The sequence below is a fragment of the Oryctolagus cuniculus genome, chromosome 8, assembly GCF_964237555.1.
Source record: "Oryctolagus cuniculus chromosome 8, mOryCun1.1, whole genome shotgun sequence".
In the NCBI taxonomy this organism is placed as follows: domain Eukaryota; kingdom Metazoa; phylum Chordata; class Mammalia; order Lagomorpha; family Leporidae; genus Oryctolagus; species Oryctolagus cuniculus.
The window spans coordinates 11058761-11073555 of NC_091439.1; the positions used below are offsets into that span (position 1 = coordinate 11058761).

At 39.4% G+C, this 14795-nt stretch overlaps 1 protein-coding gene across 1 annotated transcript; it reads left to right on the forward strand.

Annotated features, from left to right (window-relative positions):
• Positions 1 to 5352: 5352 nt before the first annotated feature.
• FGB (fibrinogen beta chain) lies at positions 5353 to 14608 on the forward strand. Its single transcript, XM_002716890.5, has 8 exons — positions 5353 to 5509; positions 8346 to 8537; positions 9680 to 9863; positions 10790 to 11017; positions 11834 to 11947; positions 12295 to 12420; positions 12999 to 13284; positions 14153 to 14608. Exons 1-8 carry the CDS (start codon positions 5402 to 5404, stop codon positions 14382 to 14384), a joined length of 1470 nt encoding a protein of 489 aa, XP_002716936.1. The 5' UTR covers positions 5353 to 5401; the 3' UTR covers positions 14385 to 14608.
• The last annotated feature ends 187 nt before the right edge of the window (positions 14609 to 14795 follow it).

Here is a 14795-nt window from a genome sequence, read left to right on the forward strand (position 1 = left end):
AACTCGTAAGGGATTGATGACACTTTAAGATCAGATACCCTACAATGTGCTTTGTGTTTCCATTCACCCTGCCTCTTTTCTTATTTATTTGGTGGGGATGATGGAGGTGTTGTTCTGCCCTCTTTCTCCTTCCCTGACATAGTATCTCTGTTACTAGAACCAATCATTCTGGCTTTCATTGATTCATATCTAGATCAGTATTTTTTCCCAAACACATATCTGCATTTCCTTTTTCTTTTGTATAAATCTTTTGCCCAGTTTTATTTGCCAGGCTCGTGCTTTTTCATCAAGCTATTAACTCTCATAAAAATGTTGTTAAAACTGCTCAATTTTGGGCATATTTTATAGAAAATATTTTTATTTAATCAACAAAAAGCTATTAAATGGTGAAAGATCTTAGAAATAAGTATAACTGACATGCTCCAAAATAGAAGTTTCCACTGTCCCCAGGTTTTTACTAGTGGTAACGCATACCTAACAGGTACAAAGTTCTAGTGATTGATTCCATTACTTCTTTTTCTAATTTGAAATTGGTGCTTAAAAACAAGACAGCCAGTCTGATTTCTGAAAGTATGAATTCCGCTTTGGGTTAGCTCAGCAACCCCAGAAGCCATCTCAAGTCTAAGTTAAACAAAGGTGAGGTGATGATGGGACTGTTAGGTCGACAAATGATTAAGCCCAAGCTCTGGTTACTTCAGCAGTTCTATCTTACAGCTCTTGTGTCTAGCATGCTGCTGTGAATATGGTATCAGACCCACTGACCCGAATCTCGCCTGGTTTCCTGTGCAAACACAACACTGGGAGACAGAATCACAGGAGTTAGCTTAGATAACAGATGCACCTCCCTGTGGTGTGGTCACTGGTGGCTGGCTAGCAGGACCTCTAGAGCCCCATTCCTTTTATTTATTTATTTATTTTCATTTATTTGAAAGGCAGAGTTACAGAGAGGCAGAAGCAAAGAGAGAGAGAGAGAGAGATCTTCCACCCCACTGGTTCACTCCCCAAATGGTGGCAAAGGCCAGAGCTGAGCCCATCCGAAGCCAGTAGCCAGGAGCTTCTTCCGGATCTCCCACGCGGGTGCAGGGGCCCAAGGACTTGGACCATCCTCTACTGCTTTCCCAGGCCATAGCAGAGAGCTAGATTGGAAGTGGAGCAACCCAGACTTGAACTGGTGCCTGCAGGTGGGATGCTGGCACTGCAGGTGGCGGCTTTACCCACTACGCCACAATGCAGTTCCCTAGTGCCCCATTCTTACATGTTAGCTTCATTCCAGGAGGAGGGAGAAGCCCTGGAAGAGGAGTTCACTATGTCTTTGTGAAAGGAGCTGAAGAGCATCTGCCTTTTCTTTAGTGCTTGTGATCTACAATTAGTACTAGAAGAAAATCTCCAATGGTCCGTTACTGCCGGCTCTATGTCAGCTCCCACGAGAAAAGCAAACACATCCGTGTTAGCAAGCAATCCTTCCACAAGAGGTAGAACTATCACCCGCTCTTCTCAGCTGCCACATGTCCTGCCCGGAGAGGGTAACTAACCGATTGCAGATATCTCTGCCACACTGTTTCAGGTTAAGCAAAAAAGCTCGCTTCAGCCTGGCTTGTAAATCTCCAGTATTAATTTCCCTTTAAACATTGGTTCCCAAATGGTAGCTCAGTGAACGCAAGGAAAATACGTGGAGCCTTGGTAAAGTATCCCAAAAACCTATGCCTATTTAGACAAAGATATTTTTCTATTCACTTGTTTATACAATCATAAACTTGCTCTGTTATTATTTATTAAGTACCTCCGATGTGTTAAGTACCTCCTATGCTTGACATAAACCATGGAGTCATTGAAATCACTAAAGCCTCATTCTTTTCAAGTCCCTTTTCACCCTGAGGGAGATGAGGCCCCTGCTAATGTTCCCCAAAGCTCAGAACAAGGTTTCCTAAGTAGTTTCCATTTTCTTTTGCTCTAGACAGAAAGCTTTTGTGACTGTTTGGCCTCTACCTTGTTCACCACGGCATCCCTGGCCCCCAGCCCACTGGCTACCTCAAAGCAGGTGCTCAGTAAGTAGTCGCTAAACCCAATTTCCTTGTACTGTGTAGACAGGGCCTCACACGGATTGTAAACATTGTAACAAGTATGTTGATCAGTGCCCGGAAGTCTTTGCCCTTCATGTCAGGGTGTGCTGGACAGCACCAGTGACCTGTGTTCTGTCACTGATTTACTGTCCTTGACTTAGGTAACCACATCAGCTAATATGAAGAACACTGCACTATTGACCCCAAAATGTAACTGAGCAAATAGTACTCCCTTTTCCCTCCACCAATGGCATCAACATTCTAAAAATCCAAGTGTTTTAAGAAATGGAATCTGCAAATACACTTCTTTTCTTTGCAAACATCTGCTTTGTAATATGAGGCAACTTAGGCTGTTTCTGTAACTGTATAAAAAAGTGTCTGAGAGGAACTGCAGTGAAGCCCGTCACCTCTGCACCACCAATGCTCCTCACACAGTCACGACTGTCGGTACCTACACCCATTCGGAGCATGGAGCAAGTGAAAGCAAGAGGTGAAACTGAGTGTAACAGTCTGTGTCAGTGGGTCCCAAGAGGAGGGACTGGCCCGAAAACCAAACCAGAAAGCAACATACCACCAAAAAAAGTTATAGGAAAAGTTTTTATAATAGATTCATGTGGGCGGTATGAGGTAGTGGGCATAGAGGATGGACTGTAGGGTCAGACCCAGTCAGTTCCTGACAATAGCATATATTACCCATTTATTCTTGGGTAGTTTACGACATTTCTCCGAACCGCAGTTTTGTCATCTATAGAACTTAGTGGTTTCAATAATTAAATAAGGTAAATAAACCACAGAGTTTGGCTTCTGAGGCACGTTTAATGAGGCTTAGTTCAGTCCCTCCTTCTGTAACTGTTTAGTAAGTGCCTACTATGTTCACTTTGCTCACCAGTGTGCTTCCCAGCCTCCTGCACACTTCCAAGCACTTATAGTCCTCTCCAAAACTACAGAATGAATTCGTTCCTATGGAGCACGCATTCCAATTTCTTTCCATCATTTTCTTTTTTCTGATGATGGCAAGAATGCCTGTCAGAGTAGAGCAAAGTGGGAATGGGAAGGAACTTTCACTTGAATATTGAACAAGAGTCTATCAGGCCGGCGCCGCGGCTCACTAGGCTAATCCTCCGCCTGCGGCGCTGGCACACCGGGTTCTAGTCCCCGTCGGGGCACCGGATTCTGTCCTGGTTGCCCCTCTTCCAGGCCAGCTCTCTGCTGTGGCCTGGGAGTGCAGTGGAGGATGGGCCGAGTACTTGGGCCCTGCACCCCATAGGAGACCAGGATAAGTACCTGGCTCCTGCAATCAGATCAGCGTGGTGCGCCGGCCGCAGCGCACAGGCTGCGGCGGCCATTGGAGGGTGAACCAAAGGCGAAGGAAGACCTTTCTCTCTGTCTCTCTCTCTCACTGTCCACTCTGCCTGTAAAAAAAAAAAAAAAGTCTATTAAATTCTAGAAGACACAACAACAAAAATGTGCAAACTTTTGGAAGTTAAATGATGGGTCAGGGCCAGACATAGGTCCTGCCAGTTAAGATGCTTCTTGGTAGGGCCACATCCCACGTCCAGGAACCTGGGTTCAAGGTCTGGCTGTGCTCCTAATTCCAGCTTCCTACTAATGCTCACTCTGGCAGAGTACTTGAATCCCTGCCACCCACGTGAGAGGTCCAAGTTGGTTTCCTGATTTCTGGCTTTCACCTGGTCCAGACCTGTTTTTTGCTGGAAATTGGAAGTGAACCAGTGAATGGGAGAGCTCTCTCTGCCTGTCAAATAAATCAAATAAATAAAGTTAAATGATGTTCCTATTGCTAGTTGTTAAAATGTCAGTGATTGAAAATGCAGTGATTGTTACCTCAAAAGATAAAAAATATTTGTATTAAGGCCCTTAAGAAATAATTATTTTGAAATCAGCAGGAATATATATCACGAAAGGAAAATTGTCCAGCTAGTTAAAATAAACTTTTTCTCAGTAATACTCTAAATATAAATATTTTCCATATTTTTAGCTAATATACACACATTTCCTTTTTCTGTTGGCATTTACTCTAAGAAAAAAACAAAACTAAAAAAATCTTAAAGTATACAATAGTTACTCATTACTAATAAATGGGACACAGATTTGCAAAGTCTCAATCAAGTATTTTTCTCAGTTGAAACTCAAAACTTTATTTCTACAAATGTGAGTCTAAAGAATTTGAAAATGAAACCAATACTCATGCTACCAAGAGAAGAAACATTTTCAGTATCTCATACCATTACAAAAAAAATTCTGTTTCAAAGTATTACTTAAAACACTTTTCTGATCCAAACTCAGATATTCATAAAGTAAATTTTCAAATTTAATGAAAATGTTTCACTTTCCATACAAAGACAGGAAATGCTTTGAAACAGCACACTTGCTGGGACTTGGGTTGTTGACTTTGTTTTTCCTACTCACTCCTGTAGTACTGTTAATCCTCATTGCAACAATCCAATGAACAAATGAAAGAGATGGATTTGGAGATTTACAGGAAATGGTGAAGGAAATGTGTCACATGCAACATGTATGCATACTAATGAAGTACATATAGAAAATCTTCACCATTGTTGACAATGTTTCAATATAACAATAAACTAGCATATTAAATATGTATCCAATCAGCATAATAATTTTAATTTAGGAATTTATAGCCTACTAATTATTCTAATATTATTTAGAATTTAACATTTTAACATGTTGATAAAGGACATATGTTAGTGAAAACTGGTCAAAGCAAAAAAAAAAATCAAAGATCCTGAACATTTTGTTTCCAATGTTTATTTCTGATGAATTGTGGTTTTGTTATTGTGATAACCTAAATTAAAGGCTAAACATATAATATAACACTACTCTTGATTTTAGTAGCCCTTTTAAAACTGAGCTACATGGTTACCTCCAAACGTAAGCATTTCTGGTAACTCTTCTGTGAGTTTACGATCTCGTCAGATGCCTTCAGATAGGTCTGACCTTTTGTGCTTGGATTTTTTTTTTTCTCTCATGTTATTGGTGAGCATGTGCAGCACACACATTCATTTACAGGAAGCGTGATCCACATCTAGTTTAGGAATGGCCTGACTTTCCATCAGTTTTCCCCATTAAAGGAACTGGAGAATTTCAGTGTGTCTAAATTATGTCTACAGAGAAGAGTAGTCCTGTGACAAGCAAATAAGTTGCTGGGAAGATGTTGCTTAAGTGATAAAATGGTTCAGCCAACAAGTGCACCACAGTTAAACTTTAACTAAGGGAAGGTAACCATTTCTAAAGCCATCCCTAACTGAGGACACAGGTATATATAAGACTGAAGATCTCTCAGTTAAGTCCACAGGGAAAGGATGGTTTCTTGGAACTTTCAAAAATTTAAAACCATGAAACATCTGTTATTTCTACTGTTGTGTACTTTTATAGTTAAATCCCAAGCTGCCGATGACTACGATGATGAGGTGATGTTTAAAAATATATTATTACTAACATTATTAATATATAATAATCATAATCTTATGTGTGCTTGTGGTAATGAAGTTGGCATTGATTACAGTTATGAAATTGAGTAGTTATTCTTAGGGACTCTTTTTATTTAGAGAATATTTTCATAGTATGTCTTGTATTAAAACAAAATAGTTTCTTTTTTTCTGGTTTATCACCATTATTTTCCCAGGTGAAGTTGACTTAGTTAGAATAAGATGTGTTTTCTCATTGTCGCTAACCTGAGTAGTACAATTTTCAATTAAAATTCTAGCAATACTTTGTTTTAACTATGAGGAGAAACACTAAAAATTTTGCAGACTATACAATAAAAGTAACAATATTTTCAAAGAAAAAACTTCAGTAGGTAGGTTGCTTTGGTGAACAGTAACATATGGCTCCTGAGATTACTGTTTCTGAATGAGAATGATAACCTGAGATTGAAAGCAGAATAGGCCAAGGGCAGTGCTAGAAAATGAAATACTGATGTTTCGGATGAGAACATTTGAAATATTTGTTGTTGTTACTAATGGTTATGAAACATAGCTCGGTCTATTTTTCATTTTATTACACTTTTTCTCAAGTATTATCTATGCTAGCGTTTTGACATCAAAATACAGAAATGCATTTTCTATGTTTAAAATTCAAATTTAATTATTAAATGTATCATTATCAGATGTATTGGATATAGCAAAATATTGTCACACTGAAAAAGAGTGCACAATAATACATGCAGTAATTCATTTTGGAACATTTGTTCAATTTGACGGGAACTCTAATGTTCTAATTCTCAGAGTACATATAAAAAGGTAATTGCCAGGTTAATCACATTAGGTAAGAAAAATGTGAATTTGTAAAACTACATTTTTGAAATACTTTACTCAGTATTTTCGCATTCTTGCTCACCAAATTCACAGGGAAACAGTTTAACAGTTAGGCAGCAAAATGAATTTTCTAATTTGGTGACTTATGTAAGTGATCTCTATGAGGCCTAAATCTGCACATAATTTCTTTAAATATTTTTCATTTTGCTCTTTCTCTAGTAAAGCCAGGCCATCCATTCTACCTCTCTAGTGGAAGTTTTCTTTGACCATAATTTTATTTGCAATAAGCAGGTGATCACATTTTGTAAACTTGATGTTGCAGCCTACAGAGTGTGGTTGGAACCACGTCTTGGACACGCAGTACAGGTTTCCCTCTGCTGATTGTGAGTTAAGGGTGTGTGTATATGCAGCTCAGGGATTCAACAGGAGAATCTGGACACAATCTGCTTGAGTTTCAAGCCTACTTCCACCCCACTGAATGTTAATTGATATAACAATTTCACAAACAAATGACAATAAAATCCAAATAGGGTTCACTTGATGACTTGTAGGCAATTGCAAGATAGTTCAATTGCTACTCCAAATCTTGTTATTTGTTAATTTGTAATGAAGCCCCTAAGGCTACTGACGAAGGACATAGACGTGTAATTATGCAAGCCACAACTTTGTACTATATTGCAGATTTTCTACCTCATTATTTTTAATGTAATATTTCTAAATTAGTAAGCAATTTTAGTTGCCTTGCAAATACCTGAGAATTATTTTAAACTTGAGAAAAGCATGTTTAAAATGAGTACATCAAAAAATCATGTAGGAAGGGTTTAACCAATAATTTTGCTGATAGAAGAATAAAAAGTAGAATTAGCAGTAAAAGAGCCACTTAAACTATAGCATTTCTTGTGTGTGATTCCAATATAAGTAGTAATGAGCGCTCACAATGTGCCACGCACTTTTCTGAGCATGTCATATGCATAAGTCATTTGATTATTACAGTAATTTCATAGGGCATATGCAAGCCATTATTATTCTTATATTACAGATGAGGAAACTGGGACGCAAATAAAATAACTTGGGTAAAGACTTATAACTAGAAAGTGGCAAAGTCAAGAATTTAACCTGAACAGTCTGGCTCCAGTGCCTAATTCCTCTTGGAACATATTAGGATCAAATGTTGTATTATTATAAATAAATCCTAAAAAATTTTACCTTTTTTAAAATATTTATTTTATTTATTTGAAAGAGTTACAGAGAGAGGTAGAGACAGAGAGAAAGGTCTTCCACCCGATAGTTCACTCCCCAGATGGCCGCAACTGCTGGAGCTGTGCCTATCCAAAGCCAGGAGCCAGGAGCTTCTTCCGGGTCTCCCATGTGGGTGCAGGGGCCCAAGGACTTGGGCCATCCTCCACTGCTTTCCCAGGCCATAGCAGAGAGCTGGATTGGAAGAGGAGCAGCCGGGACTCGAACTGGCGCCCATATGGGATGTAGGCACTTCAGGCCAGGGCTTTAACCCACTGCACCACAGCACTGGTCCCAAGAAATTTCACTTTTAATAAATTTGTATTGTCTGTTATATATGTCATTATATGAGAGTTAGCCTAATTGTTGATTCATAAAAATAGAAATTGGGGAAATGATTAACAATAATTGCAAGGATTTAGTATTCCAAGTAGCTAGAGAATATTGATCCTTAACAAAATGGATTTCTTAAAATTTTGTATGTTCCAACACACAGGTTTCAGGGATCAAAAATCGTTATTATACTTAAGCTGCTAGTTTTGTCTTAGGGCTTCTCTTCGACAACTACCTTGGATACAAGTTCATTATATGCCCGTAAGAGACCCAGGCAGCCTACTGATTTACCACTGCCAACTGTCCGGTTGATGGGCCTTCAGCGAATCCTCAGACTTGTAACAATCTCAATAATAAATTGAAGGTGTCAGGACAGCTACATCGCAAATCTGCTAGAGCACTGCATTGTTGTTTGTTGTAGGTCTTACCAGACGCCCGTGGTCATCGGCCCATCGACAGGAAGAGGGAAGAACTTCCGAGCCTGAGACCTGCCCCACCTCCCATCAGCGGAGGCGGCTACCGAGCTCGGCCAGCCACACCAGTTGCCAGGCAAACGAAAAAGGAAAGGAAAATACCTGATGCTGGAGGCTGCCTTCATGCTGATGAAGAGCGGGTGGGTGCGCTGGCTCTCTTAGTGGTAGTGCTCAGAGAAGATTCTTCATGGCTCCCCGGTGCTTCACTGGCCCACATGACCACCATTGTCCTTTTCTTTTGGTTTATTTAGGAAATCAAATTCAAAACCAGCTTATGGGGTCTTTAGTTTAGGCTTCCTTTCTTGTTTTCTTTGGTCTGGGGCCAAGATAACAGATTACAATGCATGGGTATTGCCTTTTCCTTTGTATCTCGCCTGTGTCCTTTCTACAAGTGGTACAATTTTCAGAGCCTGATTACATTTCTCATGTGGTAAGGGATATTTTTGTTTTTAAAGATTTGATTGGTGTGAGAAGTAGACTGACAGTGAGAAAGAGAAAGAGACAGAAAGAGGAAGAGTTCTTCCGTTCAATGGTTCACTCAGCAAATGGCCACAATGGCTGGGACTGGGCCAGGCGGATGCCAGGGAACCTGGAACTCCATCTGGGTCTCCCACATGGGTGGCAAGGGAATAGGTACTTGTACCCTCTGCTTCTGCTTTCCTGGATGTTTTAGCAGGGAATTAGGTCTGAACTGGACTATCCAGGCTTAATCCAACTCTCTGATATGGGCTTAACAGGCTGTGTCACAATGCTGGCCTCAGAAATATTTTTAATATTCATAAGAGTTTGATGATGATTCTAGAATTTCTGATCTTGTAAAAGAAAACCACATAATGTTTTTTTTTTTAATTTAAAAAAAAAGATTTTATTTATTCATTTGAGAGGTAGAGCTACAGAGAGAGGGAGAGACAGAGATCTTGTATCCAGTGGTTCACTCCCCAGATGGCTGCAACAGCCAGAGCTGGGCCAATCCAAAGCCAGGAGCCAGGAGCTTCTTCCTGACCTCTATGCAGGTGCAGGGGCCCAAACACCTGGGCTATCTTCCACTGCTTTCCCAGGCCATGGGCAGAGAGTTGGATTTGGAAGAGGAGCAGCCGGGACTCGAACCAGCACCCACATGGGATGCCAGAACCCAGGCAGAGGCTTAGCCTACTGCACCACAGCGCTGTCCCCCATAATGTTCTTAAATTGACTAATGACATAATTTCTTTTCACTATGTGATGTTTTAACAAATATCCATAACCCCAATACTTCCTCTAACACTAACTATTTTGTCTGTAGGGAGTGTTGTGTCCCACAGGATGTCTGTTGCAAGAGGACTTGTTAAGACAGGAGAAGCCAATCAAAAACAGGGTTAAGGAGTTACGTAACACGATGGATGAGATTTCTGAGAGCTCCAGCACCACCTTTCAGTACATGACTCTGCTAAAAGACATGTGGCAAAAGAGGCAGAAGCAAGCAAAAGGTAGATATCCTGGTGTTTTCCATGTGATTCTCAGTTATAAAATCAGAACCAATGAAATTGCCATGACAATACATGATTATGAGAAAATCAACATTTCTAGTTAGCCTAAATAGCATTCATCCTACTTTCACTAGGCACCTCATTACTCTAGATGCCTTTACCTGCAGCCATATCAGATAAGCACTGTTCAACTCTTATTCCAAGTATGGTATCTGCAAGGATGATTTTCCATGAAAAATGTCACTGTAACTCATTTTTAGTCTATAAGAAACCTGTCCTGTGACTCAGAAGATAATTTCCACAGAGTACAGATTTAGCATTTACTGATTTAACATTTGAAATTTTCATGAGAGAGTAATTCATGATTTATTCAATTGTGTTGTGGATAATGATATCTAACTTGTGAATCTTGAGATCTGAATGTTGAGTGCTGTTGGCTGGATGATTAGGGATCAGCCTGTCATAGGCAGTTCAGTGAGTAGCATGTTCAAATTTGGACAGTTTTCAAAAGAGTCATGACATCCTTTGTAAATTTCAAAGCTCTTAAGTACTTAACATGATTTGGATAAGTGAATCAAGTGTATCCACTTTATGAGATATTGAACTTCTGAAATGAAAGGTCCAAATACTCTTTTCTCCTTTTATCCTTACCAAGGAAATAAAAATCTATTGTATTTATTATTGGACATAGTCTGTAGCTAATATCTATGGTAAATTACTAGTGTGGTAGTTAGGCTATACATTAATTTATACATAGTATGGACCCAATAATTTCCTATACATATAACTATATATGGTGACTGCTTGATAGTAGCTCAGTGTTTAGTAATTTATTTGCAGAAAATCAAAATCATAATTGTACAGTTAATATGTTACTTTTTATGAGAAAAAAATGTTGACTATTCCTAATAACTTCATTTTTCCAGATAATGAAAATGCAATAAATGAGTATTCCTTAGAGCTGGAAAAGCAGAAAATATATATAGATGAGACTGTGAATAGTAATATTCCAACTAACCTTCGTGTGCTCCGTTCAATCCTGGAAACTCTGAGAAGCAAAATACAAAAATTAGAATCTGACGTCTCAATTCAGATGGACTACTGCCGTACTCCATGCACTGTCAGTTGTAATATTCCTGTGGTGTCTGGAAAAGGTATCTAGTTATGCATATTTCTAAAGGATTCCAAAGGAACTCACACTTTCTAAAAATAAGATAGATAACTAAACAAAGCTGTGATTTCCCCCAGAAGATTATAATGAAATATCACACCATGAAGGTATCCTTAGCGTGTTGTATTCTGCCTTGGCCTGATGAATTTGCCAATTTTTTTATGAGCAGCATAGAATATAATGATGGTTGTAATCCCAGCATTGATTTCTGTGTGTATAGACACACTTGCTTGTGCTGATGGTAGTTCCATGGACAGATTCAGGAATTTCTCCATCCTGTGTGTTCTAAGAGTAAATAGATATCCAGGGCAGGGTGGTGGGTAGAAAGCTTTGGAAGATAGAACTCAAAACTGAGCATAATTTTCAGTAAAAAGAAAATCCAATTTCTATAACATCATTCTTAAGTGTCTGTAATAACACAGTCCTCTGTAACCCATGTAATCAGTTATCTTAAAGAATTAGTGACTAAAACTCATAGAATGACAAATGCCCTAAACAGCACTCTGGCCTCAGAATCAGCCCTTAAGGCATTCAGATTTGGCAAAAAAGCCTATGAGAGTATTTAAGGTGTGGAAAGCCAAGACACTGTGGCAAATAATGACCTAAATGAAAGATCTCTGTGTGTGAGATCCCAGTGGAAAGAAGGAGCCATCAAAGAAGGAGGTATCTTTCTCTGAAGGAAGGAGAGAACTTGCACTTTGATTATGGCCTTGTCTAAACAAGATCGGAGTTTGTGACAAAAAGACCAGGTTATTATATTGTAGGTCCTTGAACATGATCTGTCATCTTATATTTACAGAATGTGAGGAAATTATCAGGAAAGGAGGTGAAACATCTGAAATGTATCTCATTCAGCCTGAAAGTTCTATCAAACCATATAGAGTATACTGTGATATGACCACAGAAAATGGAGGTAAGTATTTGATTGGTATTGACCTATTGCTCTGGAATTCATTTGATGCCATAAAATGCCAGGAACCAAGACTGAGCTCTAACATAGCTAACAATGAGTCATTTGATTTGATATTTTGAAAGTTGTAAAATACCCATGAATCACAACTTGGAATAATATAAAGCACTCGCAGTAACCAAAGACTTTAAGAATTTTCATATTACATTTATTTTTGATTCTATCTATTCTGGAGCACCCAATATAGAAGGGCATAAAATACATTGAGTGGACAAGGACCCAGACCTTCTTTCAAATGACATTGCTGTGTATTGATTAATGCCTGCAACTTTTGTTTCTGTCAACCAAAGGATGGACAGTAATTCAGAATCGTCAAGATGGCAGTGTTGACTTTGGCAGGAAATGGAATCCATACAAGGAAGGGTTTGGAAACATCGCAAGGAACGCAGATGGGAAAAAATATTGCGGCCTACCAGGTAAAAACTTCAAATACAAAATAAAATCATCCTATTTAAAATGTTTTTTTTTTCCATTAAAAGAAAACATCATCGGGCCGGCGCCATGGCTCAATAGGCTAATCCTCCACCTTGTGGTGCCGACACAGTGGGTTCTAGTCCTGGTCGGGGAGCAGGATTCTGTCCCAGTTGCCCCTCTTCCAGGCCAGCTCTCTGCTGTGGCCAGGGAGTGCAGTGGAGGATGGCCCAAGTGCTTGGGCCCTGCACCCCATGGGAGACCAGGAGAAGCACCTGGCCCCTGGCTTCGGATCAGTGCGGTACGCCGGCCACAGCGCACCGGCCGCGATGGCCATTGGATGGTGAACCAACGGAAAAGGAAGACCTTTCTCTCTGTCTCTCTCTAACTGTCCACTCTGCCTGTCAAAAAAAAAAAAAAAAAAAGAAAAGAAAATATCATGTTGGGAGTCTGTTTTTAGGTTTTAGATAATTAAGAGGAGTTTCATTACAATACTTTTTTAAAAAATGTAGAATAAAGGCATGGGCTTTTGTGTTCACAAAAGTTTTATTTTTCATGAGATTTTATTTTATTTTTCCTTTAGGCGAATATTGGCTTGGAAATGATAAAATTTCCCAGATTACCAAGATAGGACCCACAGAACTTTTGATTGAAATGGAAGACTGGAACGGAGATAAGGTGAAGGCTCACTATGGAGGCTTCACTCTCCAGAACGAGGCCAACAAATACCAGATCTCAGTGAACAAATACAAAGGAACTGCTGGAAACGCTCTCATGGAGGGGGCATCTCAACTTGTGGGCGAGAACAGAACCATGACCATTCACAACGGCATGTTCTTCAGCACGTACGACAGAGACAATGATGGCTGGTGTGTACTGTGTTCTTTGTTCTGCTTTAAAATTCCCTACTAATATTACTACTTACCATCAGTAATAGCTAAGGCTGGTAACAACTACCATTTCTTGAGTACTTCCTGTCTCTTCATGTACCACTGTACAGTTGAGGTCTAGAGATGAGTACCTTAATCAATGTCACACAACTACCAAGAGATAAAACTGGAATTAGAACACATTTATTTCTTTAAAGAAAATAAATATTTATTTTTATTTGAAAGGCAGAGTTACAGATGGAGAGAGAGATAACTTTTCATTGGCTGGTTCATTCCCTTACGTGGCTGCAACAGCAACAGTTGGGGCCAGACCAGGCCAAAGCCAGGAGCCAGAAGCTTCATCTGGGTCTCCCATGTGGGTGGTAGAGGCTCAAATACTTAGGCTGTCTTCTCTGGTTTCCTGGGCATGATAACAGGGAGTTGGATCAGAAATGGAGCAATCGGGACTTTAGCTCATAAGGGATGTCTTAGGTAGTGGCTTAACCTACTGTGCCATAATGCTGGTCTCTAGAAAGCTTATCTGAGTGGAAAATAAACATATCCCTTTTTTCTAATATGTATATTGAAATCTTCATTTCATTTTCCAGGGCTTTCTAACTCTAAGACATGGAAAATTGTCATTTCAGTGAAAGTAATCAGTGTAATTCCCGGATGAATTGGCCATATATGTCCAGTTGTTCCCCCTTCTCACTACAGGGCAGAGAAGGCCTTTGGCCTATTACACATAGTACCCTAAGGAACAAACACTGCACACAACTGAATAGAGCACCCTTCAATGGGGACTGCAAAGCACTGAATTAAACACTGTTGTTCGGTTTCTAATAACCCCAAAAATGTTTCCTTTCAGGCTAACTGCAGATCCCAGAAAACAGTGTGCTAAAGAGGATGGTGGTGGATGGTGGTATAACAGATGCCATGCAGCCAATCCAAACGGCAGATACTACTGGGGTGGACATTACAGCTGGGACATGGCAAAGCATGGCACAGATGACGGCATAGTATGGATGAATTGGAAGGGGTCATGGTATTCATTGAAGAAGATGTCTATGAAGGTCAGGCCCTTCTTCCCACAGCAGTAGTGCTCAAAACGGAGATTTTTATTCTATGTATGACAACATTTTGTACATTATGTTACTGGGATTCTCTTTCAGCCATTACAGCCCTCTAAAACTCTCAAACAATTGTGTGGCTTTTTGGAAAATGTATAGGATGAATAACATTTAAAATATCGCACAATTTCTCTTTTGTAATCTTTATTTATCTTATTCACCAGGAAGTCATTAAAAGGATAACTGTGGAAAAAGTTGGTGTCCAGATTTTTAATTCTAGTTGATTATGAAAAGTTTTAAGTTTGGAATGAGGATATTCTATCCTTAATGTAGGAAAACTATGAGACAAACTAAATACTTTAGTTTAAAAACCCACTTTTAAAACCATGTGTAAGATTTGTTACAGAAAACTTTCAAAAAGATTTATTAATTAAACCAGTC